The sequence below is a fragment of the Macrobrachium nipponense genome, chromosome 5, assembly GCF_015104395.2.
Source record: "Macrobrachium nipponense isolate FS-2020 chromosome 5, ASM1510439v2, whole genome shotgun sequence".
Taxonomy (NCBI): Eukaryota; Metazoa; Arthropoda; class Malacostraca; order Decapoda; family Palaemonidae; genus Macrobrachium; species Macrobrachium nipponense.
The window spans coordinates 79,899,602-79,919,296 of NC_061107.1; the positions used below are offsets into that span (position 1 = coordinate 79,899,602).

Below are 19,695 nucleotides of genomic sequence, written 5' to 3' on the forward strand. Positions count from 1 at the left end.
TCACACATCCATACCTTGTTTCTCCAGTCTTCTAACAATGTTCCAGTCCAGCTTTTAATCCCCAGCGTCCTTTGAAGCTCTGGGCTCCATACCCTTATCTTTCCCTGTAGCTCCCTTGGTTTACTCAGGCTCTAACTTTCATAGGGTGTCAGCAGCTTGGCACCCTTTCACCTGCATTCATTCTCACACATTATTGAAGTAGTGAGTTTGTGGTGAAACATAATATTTTCTGATTTTTTTTTTTATTTTTTTTATCCCAATCCCATTCGTTTAACCTAAGTACTACCGAACTCCACACTCCACAATTCTTTTGCAGATGAATCTGACTATCAATAAGAAATTCATTTAACTCATAGGGACCTGAGAGACTTTTACACTTTTGCTATTCTACTAGAGCCAAGTGATCTATCTTTATCCTACACTGGAATGAAGGTTCTGAAATTTCATGTATCACAAAATAAGCAGTTTAAATTATGGATCTGTTTAACTAAATATTTTTATTTTTAATATTTTGAAAAAGTTAACTACCCTGAGGAAAATAAGTACTGGAAAAGAAAAAAAGTTTTTCATTTATTGTACAGTAAATTTCAAAATATGTGGACTGGTAAGTGGTGTAGGAACAGCTATCTGGATCTTTGCAAAGTTCTACTATATACTACATTAATCAATGATTTTTTTGACACCATGTGCATTTGCATATCTTCCTCTTTCCATTGATGCATTTTTTTTTTTTCTGAAATTGGCCAACCTAAAAGTTTGCCCAGTCTGGGGATGTGTGTAATACTTATACATTTAGCCTGTCTTGTAAGCATTAAGTTACCATATAGAAATACATGATTGTTATGCCTTTCTCACTTTGCCTTTTTCATTGTTATTCTTAACAATAACTATGCTTTCTATCTTTCTCAAGCCAGGATAAATTGGGAGGGTTGGGGCCATGAAGGCCATCTGTCCATAAATCCTCTGCTAGAACACATTGAAATGAGCCCTTTAATGAGTGTTAGAAACAACAGGAAAAGCATGTTAAAAACAGCAAACTCAACTAGTGATTAATCTGAGAAGAAAAAAAAAAGAAAACACTAATATTTAGCTTTCAGTAGATAGTTATATTTGCTAATTAATTTTACCTAATACGTACCTTATAAAAGTAATACTGTACTGAAAATTTTAATTAAAGATTAATTTGGAGAGAGAGAGAGAGAGAGAGAGAGAGAGAGTGTCTGTGATGTAATTATAAGACAGATTGTTTTTGTTGCTTGATTTCCCAGTTAAATTTTACTGATTATAAAATGATACAGATTATTTAGTAGATTTTAACTTAAGAAAGAGACCTGTTACTGTAAATAGATAATGTATATTACCAAATTGTTTTTGTGTTGTATTTATTATGGTTTTATATTAATACTTGAAGTATTTACTGAAAACACAGTAGCAAATTTATACCAAATTGTTTGACAGTTAAAATATGGACTGTGTACCTTAATTTTTCCTTTTCTGGGCCTCATTTGATTATAGGACATAGTCTGCTTCTGTAAAAAAAAAAAAAAAAGGGTCCCCTAGATCTTTGAAAAATCTGGGTCTAGGAAAATTTGCTGAAATAATTTACAACATTAGCCAGATGAAATTTTAGTTTACATGTTATAATCTGTTTACTGTGGAGGTATTTTGAAATATTTATTATGTGATTAACAGTTTCAGGCAATTTTGAGCATTTATTTCAGCTCTACCTTTGAAAGTATGGCTGCTGAACGTGACCAAGGTAGTGACATGCATAATGACTCCATATCGTCTGCCAACAGTCGCTGTGTGTTTTCATCAGATGATGAGTATAAGACGGCATCGGAAACATCTGGCTGTGGCGGTCGTATACAGAACAATGAAGACTATTTTGAGTGGGGTGAGAAAGAGGGAAACATCATCAGAAAATATCACAGAAAACCCATTAACCTTCCAAAACCTAGTAGTACATCAACTGGCAGCAGTGGCACTCTTCCAGGTTCCCCACCTCTTGCACGTACACTCATTTCTAGGGTGAAAGGTGGTTCTTTCTCACTTGTATTATAACAGCAATTAACCCAACCAGCTTCTGTTTTTTGCCTAATTGCAAGTTAATGCTCTTTCATTCTGCATTTTAAATGAAAGAGTTTTATGTTTGAATATTTTGAATAATTTTATAAAACAGCAAATATTTTGAATAATTTTATAAAACAGCTGATTTAAATTTACATATTTTAGAGTAAATTAAATTTACTACCTATTATTTACACTGAAATTAGCATCTGTGGTCTTAGTTCCTTGTACTTGATATTTGGTCATCTGTTTTGCAAGACATTGATACTATATTGGCTTCTTTTTCCAAATTAGAGCTTCTTGACTGTGTGGTGTCACCACTTCCTCATCTGCATTCTACTAGTCAGGCTTCACATTCCCAAAGAAACTGTGTGGAAGTTGCCATCAAGAGTAAACTAATTAATTGGTCCTTCGTCCCTTTCATTTCTAAAAAGTGGAGCTTTACCATCCTTTCATGTTTCCTAAAGTATTTAACCTGACTTTTTAGTAGTTAGGTTTATCATCTGTTAGAAGGGAATACATAAGAATTTTTCTTTTGTTAACGAGCATGATGTTGTCAGACAATTCACACCAAAAAAAACCTTTAGGGTTTTTTTGTAGTTGATATAACATTATATCTGCCTCTTTGCATTTGATTTAGGGGACAGAATTGCCTCCTCCTTTCAAGTCATCACTCTTCCCACAAGGCCATAACACTCCATGCTAGCTGTATGAAGTTCTAACCACTTTTGTATTTTTTCATTCAGTTGCCATTTCAGTCTATTTGTTTCCAGAGTTAAGGGATACTCCTCTCTGCTTTGAGTTTCTGGATTCTTTGAATTATTAAGCTTTTAAATATCTGGAGTAGAAATAGTTCAGGAAAAAATCAACTAATTTTCTTTTAAACATGTTACCCTATTTTTCTGTTTCTGCTGTTATTGTCTCAAGTTTTAATAATGAGCCTGGATTATTGCTTTACAGTAGTCTGAAAATTCACTCACATGCTTCTGCTTTTCTATAGATATTGTGTAATGTAATGGTAGTCATTAAAACTAGACAATCTTTCCTTGGATCCCATGGGTTTCATCAGAATTAAGTTTTTTCTCTTGTGCTATAGCATCAGATAAGCATACTTGTAACACTGCATGAGCTTGTTGTTTATCACCAGTCTTAATGCTTATTGCAACTAGAATTTGAGTCTTGATTTATGGATAGCATTCTCATTTGTAGGATGAAATGAAATTTGCTTAGCTGAAAATTAGATTCTCTTTTTACAAATACAGTATGTAGTAGCTTTAGATTTCAATGCCTTATTCATAATTTTTATCAATTATAATTTGGTACTGGCTTATTTCAGCATGTTGCTGCTCTTAGTGATATAAATGGGGAAGGAAATGTAAACTCGACTCCTTTTCACAAAAATATTTGCTTTATAATAGTAACGTTTTCATCTAGTGAGAGGTGTGTATGTACTATTTGATATTGAATTTATTTGAATGAGGTGTAGAGTTTAATTTTTTAAATACTGAGGAAATGTTTTAAATGTATCCATACCAGTGTGTAAAAAACCTTTTAAACTTAAATTTGGGTTTATCAATTAATATATTGGATATTGGTATTCCATGCATGCATTTTTTAGGTTACCATTGAGATAACAACATCTTTTATAGTGTTGTTTAGGTTTATGGAAAACATTTACAAAATTGTTCAGGGAATGGTTATTATACAACAACGAGTTGTTGTATATGGTTAGTTTTTTTATCAAAGCTAGGATTATGCATTGTAATCCCAGTTATTTGAAGATTAAATGACAAGACCATGCACTGCAATATAGACACAAATCATAGTACAACAATGAACCTTTAAAAAGAAAGTTAAAGGTTAGATGGCAGGATGGAGTGAGAAATTATGTCAAAAGTCAAATTATAGAAGTTCCATGTGCATATGAAATAATGAAAATGCGCTTGACAGGCCCTTCACACCCAGTGTCAGTTGTGCTCTTGTAGACACTGGAAGAACTGTGAGATGGGGAGGTCTAAGGTGAATGGAGATTTGGGGAACATAGAGTATTTGGAAGACATGAATAGTGAAATTTTATAGATGCCCCTTGTGTCGTATGGCATTAGATTTGATGATGATTTATGATGAGCTACCAGGGAGCTTTGTGATTTTCAGCTAAAGTTGAAGTATAATATAGTGATATAGAAACCTTTCAAAACTAATTAATATTTTTCCTATAAATTCTCATGTACAACAAAATGTTTGTTACAAAAATTACATATATAAAACTTGAGTATATGTTGAAATGTTTATCATGCAGTCAATAAAGTAAATGAAGATGTTCATAAAACTATGAAATTTTCAATTGCTTGGACCAGATCAAATGTAGGTATACTCTTATCAGTGATTTATTTAACATCTTTAAATAAAATTTGAATAAATGGCAGACATAATGAAATCATGAATGTAATCATAAATTAAGGCAAACTCCAATGTTTGATTGCAGCACTCTTCAAACCAAAGAGACCATATTGAATGGATTTTAGCTCATTTTGAAGACAAATCAGTGAAGAAAACTGTCTTCAGTTGTTATCTATCTATTTAATTCATACAAACCCGCAATTACTAAGATAAAGTATGATCTTGATAATTGAATCAAATATTTTGAAACAGCCTTGTAGAGTTGAATATTTTAACTTATTGTTGTGGATAAAGTCATAATAATAATGATAATAATAATACTAATAATACTGATAATAGCATGATTTGGAAAGTAACATCACATGATTCAGTTTTGCGGCAGCAGGTTTAGTAAAGGTCATTACAGGAAATGACCTAATACGTAGTAATGATTATACACACTAGAAAAGTAACATAAGATGTTTTTGTTACTAGGAGGTAGCAGATTTAATAGTAGTTCTTAAACATTGTAAAGACAGCCACCATTTCTTATAGCTACTTGGAGGGATTGTACTGTTTTATCAGAAATAAGCATGTTGTATGATAAAATTCATCTGCATTAAGGATAAGATTTTTACTTGGTAATTGCTAGTATTCCTGTATGATTTTAAGGTACCAATGGTCATAGATGATTCCAAAGTAGTTCTGCACTCCATTGCTGTTAACTTACTTCATTCTTCATGTCATGAAATCATATGCTGATTGGTAATATTATGCGTTCTATTTGTGAAGTAGCTATTCTCAAAATAAATTTCTCACTATTGGTGTGACAGAGCGTGCAAGATCTAGATCCAGTTCAAGATCTCGGGCAAGCAAAAGGTCACGATCATCTCCTCCATCATCCAGACGAAGCACGAGAGATGACTTCCCATCAATAACCCGGGAAGAAGTTCTTGCATCGTGTTTCTCAGAGTCAGGATCTTTACAGTCAATCACAGATTTGGATGACAAATTACGTCCAGAAAAGGTGGGTTTAATATTTCATTCTCTTCTACTTTTGACCTTTGAAGCCTATTCCTGCTACATATATTTCTTGTTTGCTGTTTCGGCTTCAGTGACGCAGAAAAGGTGCAGAATATCCCAACCTTAAAACCTTTAGTTTATAAAATTTTGTCTTTTAAATTTTAATCATTTAAGTTGTTACTGTTTATTTATTTGGCTGAAAACTAAGATCTCAATATCCCCTCGGATTAAGGCTTTTTTAAAGTAATTCTTATATTTCTTTTCCAAGAATTACTATTTTTATGCATGTGTTGCTCAGCTTGAAATGACATAAGTGGAGGTATGACTGTATACTGATCAGAACTACTTTGTGTGTTTGATTGTGTAGAAATTCATGCATATATTTATAACAATTTAATTGCCTTTTCTGAGGAAATAATTGAGTCACATAAATTTGTGTGGAGCCCCAGACACTTTAAATATTTAAAAAAGTCTATTAAATCAATCATATTCTGTTCACGTGTGTATCAGGTGTTCTCATGTTCACACCTAGATGCTATTCAACAACATCTTAGAAAGGGACGGATTCTTTGAGAGGACTGCTGCCAAGGCAAATACTAGTGGGAATTCTGTGTAGTAGGTGTTGTGGAAGGAACATTAATCTTATCCATGCCACTAAAATGCTCCCAGTTTAACAGATTTTCAGCTGTTTCTTTGGGAATACCAGGGACTAACAATATCAGTTATTAAAAGTTACAGGATTGTCTTCCAGATTTTTCAGATGTGAAGGATGGGTTTGTTGCCACCTCACATCTAAAGTATCTGTTTCAACATTTCCAGAAATTAGTATTGCAAAGAACTATCAAGCCTTCCAGTTAGAGCCTGCTGTCTGTCTCTTATCTTGAAAGATTAGCAAGGCCAGAAAAAAAACCTTTTTTTGACATAACATTGGAGACTATTGTACAGTATGTAGTTATACATTCAGTGGAAGTATGAATGGCAGTATGAATATTTTTACAGGTAAATATGGTAAAATTCTTTTGTTTGTACTTGTAGTTTCCAGGTATTCTTGATATTTTTCTTTTTTCAGGAGAGTAGTGCTACAACCCTCACAGGTTCTGGTGATGCGTTATTAGTAGACCTCCTTGAGACACAGGTTGAAAGCCTCAAAGCAAAGTTGGAGCAAACTCAGGTAAGCTATTGAATTGTTTTGCTTGGTTTACACCTGTTGTTTTTTATATTAATTAATGGGCTTTTTATTTAATATTTACTTAAAACTGATATGTTTAAAATTAATTCTAAGCATAATATTTTAATGTACATATAATAAAATGTGTTTTATTGTATGAAATTCTTTAATTACAGTACAATAATGCTGTATTTTTGATCACCCATTAATCTTGCATATAACTATATTCATGTCGCCAAAGTTCCCAGCTTTGTCAGTCTTGTCTGCCAGACAGAAAAAGGTAATCTACATACATGGCCCATCTGTATCCACACGTAAATCTCAGCCACTAACCTCTTTTTCACAAACCTGTGGTGCTGTCAACAGCTCTTCTATCACACGTTAGGTGTTTACATCCCTGGGGATTGCTACACCAATGGTAATGGTTAATCCTTTTATCACTGTTTCCTTTATTCATCATTAAGTTCTGTCCCATTTCAATTTAGTGCACCTAATAAGTGATAAAGCAGTGATACCTACATTAAATAGGTACTTTCCAGTTGTCAAGATAATCTTTTGTATTGCCTGCATTGTAAGGTAGTACATACAACTTTGATTATATGCGGAACAAATATTTGTAAGTTGTTAATCTTTGGTTACCCCAAGAATTGCATCGACTCTAACTATTATGTTTTGTTGATCAAGAATTTTATAAATAATTTTGTTTATTTTCATTGTTTTTACTTGTTTTTATACATGTTTTCATAATAGTTTTGTTGTTCAAGTTTTGCTGACAACAGTTTAATGAGATGTTGCCTAGTTAGTTTTCAGAATTTGGTTCTCATTTTTTCTAACCACTTTCTTTTCCATTTTTATTTTATATGCTGTATGTACTGTATAGTCAGTGCACTATTTTGTTACTTTCATTTAGTGTGAAGATCTTATGGTAATTTTTGGTGGTAATTTTTTTATTTAGTATTCTATTTTATTCTGTGCATTAATGCTGTATATTGCACGCATTACACCTTCATGACTTGTTGAGTTTCTGTGCTAAGGACAGTGGTAAGAAACTGTTACCTTCTACCTCTGAGAAGTGTTGCAATATTTAAGGCAGCAGTGGTCAACCTCAGGACTTGATAAGGAAGATCAATTCTTCACTAGCATTGGTTTGACTTCACTGTGAGTCTCTTCTCGAAAAGACACCATTAACCAGCTCTCATCTGAAGGGTTAGTTATGTTCCTTGAGCAAAAAGTTTTCTGTAAGGTCTCTCCATCATTGTTTTCCTCCTTACTGGTAACCTTAATTATGCCTAGAAAGAAAAGAATGAGACAGTGTGTGTCACTAGAGATTGTGTTGGTTCCTGCTGCATCCAGTAGACTGACCAAACCTTCAAACCTTATGAAATGGGGATATTTGGACTTCCAAGGACTATTTTATGGTTACTGAGCATGAGGATGAGGAGACCGAGGAATTGACTCAACAATAAGAGCTATCCTTTTAATAGTTATGCTCAATTGGACTTGTAAAATTTTCGTGTGTAAAGACCTTAAAAATAAAGAAAGTGCTATCAGCCATCAAACTTTGAAGAAATTCCAACAGTAGTGGTCCTGCCAACCACTGTTTGATCTTCCTGCAGTTGATGTCATCTGAGACATTATTACTAACAAAAAATACAGGTAACCTACTGCCATCTTGTATTCATTTTTGCTTCCTGACCAGTAACTTTAATATCCAAGGTGGTTGTTGTTTGTTTTTTGTATGTCAGCAATAGAAGTGACTGTGAAGTGGGCAGTGGTTACATTCTTCTCATCTCTGATCTCCTTCACATTGAGTTGAGATACATATGAGAGTGGTTTCTCCTGAAGTTCCTATGACCCATTAGGAGGAGTAATTATTAAGAATCATTAATGCACTACTTAAGTAGGGAGCCAAATTATCAAGAGAGGTCACCAAATGCTCTTGCTCAAGTGTACTTCCATCCCCTATGGTTGTCTTCTTCCATAAATATACTACCTAAAGCAGGGAACCAAATTGTCAATAGAAGTCACCAAGGTGAGGAGGATGGCTCTTTTGCTCAGGCACACTTTTAGTATCCTGTTGTTGTGTGGTTGTCTACTTGCCAGCGAATGTGCTAAAGGAGATAATTTATGCAGTAGTGAAAGATCATTAGTCCCCAAGTACTATGTACTCTTTGCCAGATAGTACAGCCATATGCAAATACTTTTAGATCATTCAGCATCTCTGCCTTCCACCTAATTAATGACAGGCATTTATATGATTGATGAAGGTGTGATGAAATTGATTTTATAAGACTCCTCCCAGTCCTCAGTCTTGTGACCTCGCATCAGTTTATACAGTATGTGAGGTCATTGTTTGAAATATTTTCATGGATCCAGATGGCCCATGCATGGAGAGAGATTTCTTGTCATTCAGGCAAAAGACTGGTACAACTGAGAATATTCAGGACATAAATATAGGAATACTAATGATTAGTGGGCCTGTATAAAAAAATTGTTTTGTGTAAATAAAATTTTTATATAATGGAATAGTTCATGTTTAGTTGTATTAAAAGGAGTTTGTCATGACAGCATGTTAATATTGTAGCTTATGAAATTTTTAGTGTTTGGCATCAGTGTTATAGCTATATTATTTTATTTCATCTTGTACGAAGAATAGAATTTTATACATGTTTTTTCTAGCCTTTTTATGTTAGTATGTGTAGACTCCATTACTATGCAAGTACCCAAGCATATTTATACAAAGTGATCCAGAGTCTGACAGCTGACAGAATTTGACATGTATTCCTGCTAGGGAAATAGTTTTTGTTATGCACTGAAACTTTTATCTTATGAAAGGGCACAGGGTAATGAGTCCCTTGTTGAAGACATTCCATCTGTAACTGGCGAGGATGACAATCACTGTTGAAGCTTTAATCTTAAACTGTTAAAAAAGTTAGTGACTTACAAGTGCACTGTATTTGGACTGAGGTTTATTAGACTCACTGACTAGAGACTGTACTGTACTACCTTATGGTACATTAATCAGGCTGACTATCTGGAGCTCCATAAAGAGAATTCGGGCCTCAAGACACGTCTGCGTGCTGGAGGAGGACCTTCATCCTCTAATACAGTCACAGGTGCTCACCTTCATCACCACAACCACCACCTCCACCACTCTGACCTAGACCTGCTTCAACAGGTACTTTAAGCTTTTGGCACCTGCAGTTTTTATGAAGGACCACTGAAAATTTCTTTTAAACAAACACAATCTCTCGTAGTTTCTGGAATGATCCTCAATGAAACATGCAACTTTGGCATGCAAGAAGAAGGAGATTTAACAGCTTGTGGTGGTTAAGGGCACATTCAACAACACTTCCTCTTCTGTTCTACCAAATAGCAGGAGCAGTTTATCTACAATTATGTATATGTATTGAGTGTTTTGGCTGAGTTTGCAGAATATCCAGTTGAACAGACACTTCAAGACCATAGTGATTGTCACCTTGAAAGATAAAGCAAGAAAGTTGCAATTTCTGAAATTGTTTGCTTAATTGTGGCCTATCATCAATAAGAATCACTTCAGCCTGTCAGATTTCACTTTCCTCTTTTTACAACACTTAATGCCTTAAATTGTTGCAGCACAGAAACAACTAAGCACTTAATGCAGGAAGTGAAGCCACAACATGGATGCACAGTTGCACACTGAGTAAATTACTCCTTGCTCATTCTAACCTGATGTGCATTTTATAGGCACCACTTATGTACTCTTCCAGCACCCTGTCCCGCATGAATTGTAAAGGCACACACAGTGGTTTTTCTCATTAAGAAAGATATACATATGTATGACTTCTCTCATCAAGAATCTTGTTGAAAAACTGAAAGCTGAGTAGAAGTCTCCTGTTTTTAAATTCTTCACTTAACCAACTTTGGATCTTGGTACATCTAAAATCAGTAGAGTGATCAAGATTTCTTCCCTAATCTATTCTGACAGTACTGAAAATATTGACAAATTTTCATTATCAGAAAATTGACATCTTTGTAGTTTCAACGTTTTGACTAACAAACTAAACATTGAGTGGCATCATGATAGATTGGGTGACCATTAACAAATTATTTTAGATATTTCCAGTTAATGTTCCATTGGAATCAATGGTATATGTTAGGCGAGTGGAATTATTTTTGCTCTTATTTTCATGAGCATTATTTTTCTGTTTTGAATTGTGCATATATGTACATATATGTCAAACCATTTTTCTAATGCTCAGTTTAAGATGGATTGAATTGTTGATAATTTGAAGTTACTGTAAATTGAAATAAAAAATTACTTGTGTTCTGTGTAACTGTAAAACCTGAGAACAGAATTTCATGAGAGCTTAAATTTTCTTTCTTCCAAAAGTTTTGTAACACTTTTTAATTTTAATTTTATTTTATTAATGATTTAATATTGTCAGTGTACACTTAACTGGATAGTAAAGTAATATTTAGAAATAGTTTTTTTTACTGTTTTTGAAGCACTGACTAAAGAATAGTATGCATATACAATTATTTAAATATATCCAGTAGTTCCAAATAGCTTAATGTGATGTATATAAAAAGATGATACGAGATATCACTTCTTAAGATTTTTTTTACCAGAATTTACAGGAGCTTGAAATAATTTATATAACTTGACAAACTGAATAATTGAGACTAGGTTATCAGTAACAAATACAGGGTTTAGTATTTCTTTGTCATGAAATAAGTGTTACTATTTTTTTTATTCATTACCTTTTACATGCTTTTATAGTACAGTACTGCGCATATTGTTGAGTTTATTAACTTTTTGCTAGTGTATTGTAACATAATCATACTGAAGTAAATTATGCTAGAATTTTCAGTGCTTTCTCAAATGTAAACTCCTTTGCTTCTTGTCTGTTGATGTATTAATGTGTCATGTTTGCAGAGTTTGCTTATTTTGTATAATAGGGTTAGTAGAAAAAGGGATGTTCCTACCAGCTACATGAATGCTTTCTGTTTAGTGAGTATTCTGGTAGAATATGCATTTTTTTCTTGCAGTCCCCTTCTAGTAGGTCAAGAGCAAAGCTTGAAGTTAGTCTGTCTGAGTCTCGAGAAACCATAGCATCCCTTACTGATGACCTGAATCGTCTCCGTAAAAAGTTGGAGGTTTGTGAAGGGGATTTGGACAGGTCAGAACGGGAAGTTGATAAGTTGAGACGAGATAAAGAGGAGATGTCCTCTGATACTCACAACTTAAGACAGCGAGTATCAAGTCTTGAAATGCAGGTAATTAGCCTGGAAGAAATTAGGTAGTGTGCACTACTTGTAAGTTACCTTTTTTATCCTAGGATTATTTTATCATTGCCATGTACAGATTTTTTTACATATTAAATGAGATTTTGTATAATACATGTAGTTTAGTTTTAGCACAAAAGTCTAGGTATAGTATAAGAAGGCCTTAAAAGATACATTCATGGGTTGGAAAATAGAAAATCACTTCAGTTGGTTGTTAAAGTATGTACAAGTTTCATTGATTCTAATAATGAATGTTCTCCGTTATGGTTTATTGTGAAACAGTATTGTAGAAAAATGCATTCAGTCTACTATAAAAATTAGGTGAAATTATTTTTTCCTGTTATGTGAAAGGCATGATCAAATACCATGCATAAAATTAGGAAACTGCTGGAATTATCCAGAAAATTATATATTATTGGTTGAATACATATAGCTTACAAAGTATGTGAGAACTATATTTACAATTTATTCTCTCTTAGCTTTGTTACTTATGTGAAGTCAAAATCTGTAGTATTTATATACAGTAATTGGTAATTTACATATATCTAGAAGTTATCAGTTTTATACTTGGAATAGATGCTTTGGAATAATTACATGCCATATCCAGTGATATTTTACAGTTGTGTTGGTACTTTTCAGCTCATGTTACGTACTAGGTTATAGTAATATTCCAATAGTGGATACATTTAGGTTTTCAGATTTTTTGTCGTACTTAAGCACCTCCTGCTTACTGAAGGCTGCTTGGGTACTGGACACCATGTCATCTTGGAGAACTTCTAGGTTTTAATACTGTCAGATGTTTTATTACAAATTTGGTATGACTTGAATGATGAACTCAGCCCTCTCAGTTTGTCTTTCCATAGGACATGCTTAACATTTTATTAACTCATTTCAAGTTGCATAACCTACAAATTCTTTATGATGAAAATGTACGGTATATTCAACTAAGAAAAGTAGAGAATGTGTAGAAAATTATACCAAACTATTTGGTGTAGGTATGGACATAGAGTAAGTATAGTACCTGAAGAGGGAAAAAAACTTCCTAAAGCTGCCTGGATGATCTTGGAAAGGTTCTATTTTGTCATAAAGTGACATTTCTGTGGGTTGTATGTCTTGGCCAAACACTGCTTACTGAAGCATCTGAAGCGTAGTGTTTGTTGAGCCAAATGGTTTTATACAATTGATAAAATGCTGTAACCAAATAAAATGAAAAGTTCACCTTCACAAGACTTTTTGTGTAGGTGGATTTGCTTAATATTGTTATTATTTGTGTCTTTGCCATGAGTTGCATTTGCTTATCGTTACTGAGGCAGATGTTTTATCCAAGGTTCTGTTCTGTAATTGTCCTTCAGTTTGATATTTTTGTAAAATAATGATGGATTGTCTAATTTGGATCTACAACCAGTCAGTTACCACTATTATATAGATGGTAATTCAGATCCAGATCTGAACATTCCATTTCGAGGTATCTTTTTGTCATTAGATTTTCAGAGTGATCTGGACTGGGATTTGGTAAATGAAGGCTTGTGGAAGGGAGTAAGTCATAATTATCACTATAGGTTATGGATAGATTTATGTCGAATTTTCCATGAAAAGTTTCCCTTAGCTGATAGTCTAATAAATTCATTTTGATGATGATGACAAGCTTCAAGAGAATCCATTTTTATTGAGCTGTAATGCAGAAATGTGGAACAATTTTCATGAAATTTTCTGGTAAGATTGGCAAACAGCTAAGGACCTAGCATAGGTTTTATTAATTATTTTTATTTTATGCAATTGTAAACAATTTGATAGATCAATGCAACTGAATTGGGAATGTGGTACCGTGAAGTGCTGTTAGAGATTTTAAGGCTGAATTTCCCTTTTGTATGGAAAAATAATAATAACATAAATAAAAAATTTAAGGCTTATGTCAACATGAATTTTCTATAATTTATTTCTGTTGTTTTTAAATTTTGAACACATTGGAGTAAAGTAAATATAGTCATTTTCATATTGACACTAAAACAGCTTTGTATTATGAAATGGATTTGCAATGAGTAATAAAAGAAAATCATTGCTGTGTTCATAATCTCTCGGTGTGTACTTTGCCATAGACAGCTTTTGGCACTGCCCCAACATCTCAAAGGATTAAGAAGTTTTCTTCATATATTGCTATAGGGAAATTTACTTGATTCCAACTTTATTTTATATAGCAGTGATATTCATATGTAATGTAACCCATATTTTTTATTATTTTTTCCAGATCAAGGACTTGCTCGACCGAATAGAAGAGCAAGAGCATGACCTGTCTGAAAAGGCATCCTGTGCCAACGAGCTTAATGAAATGAGAAAAAAGTAATTAGGATATTTTCATGGTATTTGTGCATTAAGAGGATGAAGAGCCGAGATCATTTGCATTTATGGTTTTGCAATTGTGTTTTCCTAAAGATTTTGTACAGCTAAAACTCTTTTTACTGCTATGCTTCTGTGTATTTTTGCTAATGTATAGAATGTAATTTCCTTGTGATCAAAGGTGATTACCCAAGAAATTCTACTAACTGTTGACTCAGTCTGTTTTATTACATTGAAAATATAAATTTTTTTGCTTTACTTAAAATGTATATTTATTTTTAAAAAATCAGTTTGAATATAGATATGATGATCAGGCTCTAGCTTCATCTCTCACATATAATTATGTTCTTGATTTTGCATGTGTTTGCTTACTTATAAGTATTCAGGCATGCTTTTAGAAGTTTGGAAATCCATTTGTATGAGTTTACTTTACTTCCACTCTAAATTGCAATATTTTAGTCTTATGTAAGAATTGGTCAGAACTATCATTTATACTTGTAAATGCTGCCATATTTTTGTTAAATGACTGATTAATAAATTATTAGCCCCATATGAATTAGGCCTTATATGAAATTCATAAAGTGCTTTAGTTGAAATATTTTTACAGAGTATTCTTTAAAATAAAAGCAGATGTGCAGCACTATTGTTGTTGGTGACTCTTCAAAAGGAAGTGGGCAACAGTACATGTAATTGAATGTGGGAAGGGACAATGTTTCTGAATACTACCACTTACCTCATTTGCATATTATGCCTCTCGCTGAGGAACTCATTGTTCTCTTCCTAAACATTCAGATTAGTTGGGTTTTTTGTTTTGCATTTTTCTCATGCTTTATTTTTGTTTAATATCCAAAGAGTATTATGATAGTTTTGTGCCATAGTTTTGTGCAAACTCAATTTGCACCTAATATGCTTTGACAATAACTTGCATAAATTTTAAAACCAACATAGCATGCTTTTGTACAATTTAATTTCAAGGATAGTACTTAACACTGTAAACTGCCATGTGTGTTTAGGTACAACGAGCTGTTGGATCGCATGTCTTCTCAGTCTGAATCTCAGGGTACCACAGATTGGAAGCAGCATTATGATCTACTAGAGAAAAAGTAAGATACGGTTACTAAAACACTATTTACATTTGTCTTAATTGGCTGAAATGCAGTACTGTAGCATTATTTTTTAAGTATTTTGAATTGTTTCCAAGCGAGCTTCAGTTTTTTTTTGTATGATAGGAGTACATTTATGACATATTTAGTTGGTTGCTTAATAGGTGGTGCTAAGCAACCACAAACTGAATTATCAATATCAAATATGCATTGAAAATTAACCTGAAGCATAGTTCTCTGTAAATTAGGTACAATAGTGTGTGCAAGAAAATTTTTCCAAGATAATTTTCAAGAAATGATTGAGGGCTCCGTTTTACAGTGAATGAAAATATTTAGTACTAAAGTCAGTACATATAGGTAATATTGATTACTAGTACAATAGAAGTTGGGTTTATTTGAGCTGCTCTTGTAGGTAGTTTTATTACTAATTACCATTCACCCATGCTGTAAGGTATTTAAGGCCTTAGCTCAGTGTAAAGACTATCATTGAAAATATTTTACCTTTATGGCCCAGCATTTGATAGTTAAGGGCCTCTTGTCTTTAGAATTTGACACTGATTGTTATTTAGGTGTATTATTTTTAGCTTTATCTGATTTTCAGGGTTGGTTAACTTAAAAGATCAATTAATTTTTCTCTGATGTTGATGAAATTTGTCAGCTAGGTTCTTTGTGGATGTAAAAGTAGTTTCTGTTGCTGTATTAAAACTTCACCTATTTTTTTAAGATCACAAATCAGTTTTAAGGTTTATCTTTTATTTTTCTTTGATTTTGATGAAACTGTTGAACAGACCACATAACCCAGTGACTACAAGAGGGAATGCAGATCAACACTAATAATTAATAACTTTATGTGAATGTCCAAAGTTCAGCCAGCATTAAAGTGCAGTTAAGAAAACAAATCAGATAAGGAAATTTTATTAGAATTTTTATTATTTTTTTTATCCGCGTATTCAGTATTAAATAAAATTCCATTTTTAAAATTAAGCTATTTGAACCACCCCACCCCAATGAGAGATAGTAATCTTATCTCGGTTATATGATTAAGCTACCTGAATTTTAATAATTATAAATCTTATTACCTATACTACAGTATAGCCACATTCACATGATATAGGTGTTTTTTTTCCCTTTAACGCCTATTGGATGTATTAAACGTCTATATAAATTGTCTGTTGGGTGCCGATTGGACGTATGGTATGTCGATATAAAAAAGTTTTTTTAAAAATTTGTGGAAAAATAGTTATAGGCCTACTAGGCGAAAACTTTTGAACCACACGCCTTGGGGGATGCTGGGAGCTCATGGATCAAGGCATTGTTTTGTTAACAATCGTTGCGCAGGCGCGTAAGCGCGAATTTCTTTCTTATCGCACTAAAAAGTATCAGTGACACATCTCAGAAATTATTTCGTCACTGACATAATTTTTGCACCATTTTAAATTAGCTGTTACATAGAGTATTATATATGATAATGAGCACAATTTCATGTAGAATACAACAAAAAACAACTCATGGTTGTAGCTTTTATCAGTTTTGAAATATTTTTATATAAATAACGATAAGTGCCAAAATTTCAACCTTCGGTCAACTTTGACTACCGAAATGGTCAAAAAACGCAATTGTAAGCTAAAACTCTTATATTCTAGTAATATTCAATCATTTACTTCATTTTGCAACAGATTGGAAGTCTCTAGCACAATATTTTGATTTATGGTGAATTTATGAAAAAACTTTTTCCTTATGTCCGCGCGGTAACTTTCCGAAAAAATCAGAAATTTTTTCGTCCGATTGTCGTAATGTTTGCACCATTTTAAATTAGCTGTTACATAAAGTTTTATATGTGGAAATGTGCACAATTTCATTTAGAATACAACTAAAAACAACCCATGGTTGTAGCTTTTATCAGTTTTGAAATATTTTCATATAAATAACGATAAGTGCCAAAATATCAACCTTTGGTCAACTTTAACTCGACCGAAATGGTTGAAAAACGCAATTGTAAGCTAAAACTCTTATATTCTAGTAATATTCAATCATTTACCTTTATTTTACAACAAATTGGAAGTCTCTAGCACAATAGTTCGATTTATGGTGAATTTATGAAAAAAAACATTTTCCTTACGTCTGCGCGGTAACTCTTCCGAAAAAAATCAGAAATTTTTTTGTCCGATTGTCGTAATGTTTGCGCCATTTCAAATTAGCCGTTACATAAAGTTTTATATATGAAAATGTGCGCAATTTCATATAGAATACAACAATAAACAACTCATAGTTGTAGCTTTTATCAGTTTTGAAATATTTTCATATAAATAACGATAAGTGCCAAAATTTCAACCTTCGGTCAACTTTGACTCGACCGAAATGGTTGAAAAACGCAACTGTAAGCTAAAACTATTACATTCTAGTAATATTCAATCATTTACCTTTATTTTCCTACAAATTGGAAGTCTTTAACACAATATCTCGATTTATGGTGAATCTATGAAATAAACTTTTTCCTTACATCCGCGCGGTAACTCTTCCGAAAAAATCAGAAATTTTTTCATCCGATTGTCATAATGTTTGCACCATTTTAAATTAGCCATTACATAAGGTTTTATATATGAAAACGTGTGCAATTTCATTTAGAATACAATGAAAAACAACCTATGGTTGTAGCTTTTATCAGTTTTGAAATATTTTCATATAAATAACGATAAATAGAAAAAATTTGTCCTTCGGTCAACTTTAACGCGACTGAAATGGTCGAAAACTGCAATTGTAAGCTACAACACTTACAGTCTAGTACTATGCAATCAATTACCTTCATTTTGCAACAAACGGGAAGTTATTTTGTGATAATATTCTCTCTGTGTTGCCTTGATCGTTTTACAATGAGTTATATACCAAAATGATTGCAATTTAGTGTACAATACAACAAAAAAAAAATTAACTCGTTAGCTTTAACCGTTTTGCTCACAGCGCAATTTGAATACAATTATATATGAAATTTTGTTTTTGCGCTATCACATATCCCATTACTTCACACAATGACAAAAAAAGGAACCAAAAATGAACTCTTAATCTTGAAAACTAAGCGTGTTGTGATTTAAAAAAAAAAAAAACATTTTTCCGCTTCAGCGCACACTCCCAGACCCTGCCGGCATACGGGAGAATTGTTATTATACCCCTTCGGCGTTAAAGGGTTAAGAAAGCCAAGAAGTTTCAACATTAAATCTAAATAGAAAGTATACATACAAAGAAACTAATCTCCAGGATACAGCCTCTCTTTAACATAGTAGGCTTTAGTTCAAATCCAAGTGATGATGAATTTTTTCATGTTTCTTGTTCAGATTCAGTGTTTCCAGGAGTAAGCACATCTAAACGTTGGAGAGAATCATAAAGTCAGAATGCCTTTCAAGGTTTTATAAAAATAACTTATTACTAAGAATCTTATCTAACATTATTATAGCCATGGCTTATTTGGCAGTTAAGGAAAACAAGGGAAAATTAAAGGGTGATACCTGGTTTGCCAGCTTGTCTTGCCTTCTGTTTACGCTCCCTCCAGTAGGTAATGATAGACCAGTTCAGTTTTTGAGGCCTCAGTTAATTGTCCAGAAGGGCTGGAAGGAAAAAATTACCTCAATACAGCAGAATTAAGAAAATCTCAAAGAATGTCAGTATACCGAAAAGTGCAACACTACCCTAGATACTGGGGTCACAGCCAGGGTTTGGTCGAAATTAACCCGACACATGTGTCATGGCAGGTTATTAGGGTTAACATCACTGGTAGTGCATTTTTGCTGTTGGGAAGTATTTTCTTTTGTGTTATATGAAGACATTTTTTTAGTTCTACTTTTGGTTTTTTGTAGTATGTCTTCTTCATATAATGGGACAATTACTGAAACTAGATATTGCAGGAATAATCATTGTGGGAAACATGTCTTTTACTACAAATGATGACTGCCCATAACCTTTGATATTTATCAGTAAAGCAAGTTGCTCTATTAATGTTAAAAACTGTATATAAACCACAGGGTCAGGAGAGAAGCGGACAGGAACAGAAAACATCTTTTTAAAGATGCTTGTTCCACTGTAGAATAGAACAGGTAGTTAGGAACATGTGGGCATAGATAGTTGAGTAATGTTCTTGCTGAGCACCTTACACACCATACCCTTTTATAATTCTTCCTGTTCCCTGATCATTCTTTCCAAGCTCTTCCTTCTCTCTCCCCAGCGTGTCAAAAAAGGTACTACCCCTTTATTTACTTTTATTTTTCTCAACTGTCAAATGAGACATTTCTTGAAAACTTGTGCACAGTAGTAGCTATATGGATATGGATGTTAGAATAAGTATAGAAATAACTGGTTTTA

The 19,695-nt window shown here is 33.1% G+C and overlaps 1 protein-coding gene across 31 annotated transcripts in view; it reads left to right on the forward strand.

Annotated features, from left to right (window-relative positions):
• LOC135215453 (protein outspread-like) overlaps nt 1–19,695 on the forward strand; it is a 375,595-nt gene that overhangs the window by 300,472 nt on the left and 55,428 nt on the right. For 15 of the 31 annotated variants that reach the window (XM_064250134.1, XM_064250136.1, XM_064250152.1 and 12 more), the window contains 7 exons: nt 1,722–2,038; nt 5,283–5,476; nt 6,542–6,643; nt 9,666–9,818; nt 11,672–11,899; nt 14,154–14,245; nt 15,256–15,345. In XM_064250134.1, the coding sequence (XP_064106204.1) occupies nt 1,722–2,038; nt 5,283–5,476; nt 6,542–6,643; nt 9,666–9,818; nt 11,672–11,899; nt 14,154–14,245; nt 15,256–15,345 (1,176 nt within the window). Of the gene's footprint in view, nt 1–1,721; nt 2,039–5,272; nt 5,477–6,541; nt 6,644–9,665; nt 9,819–11,671; nt 11,900–14,153; nt 14,246–15,255; nt 15,346–19,695 lie in introns of all 31 variants that reach the window. The other 16 variants (XM_064250143.1, XM_064250145.1, XM_064250140.1 and 13 more) reach the window with 12 other exon arrangements.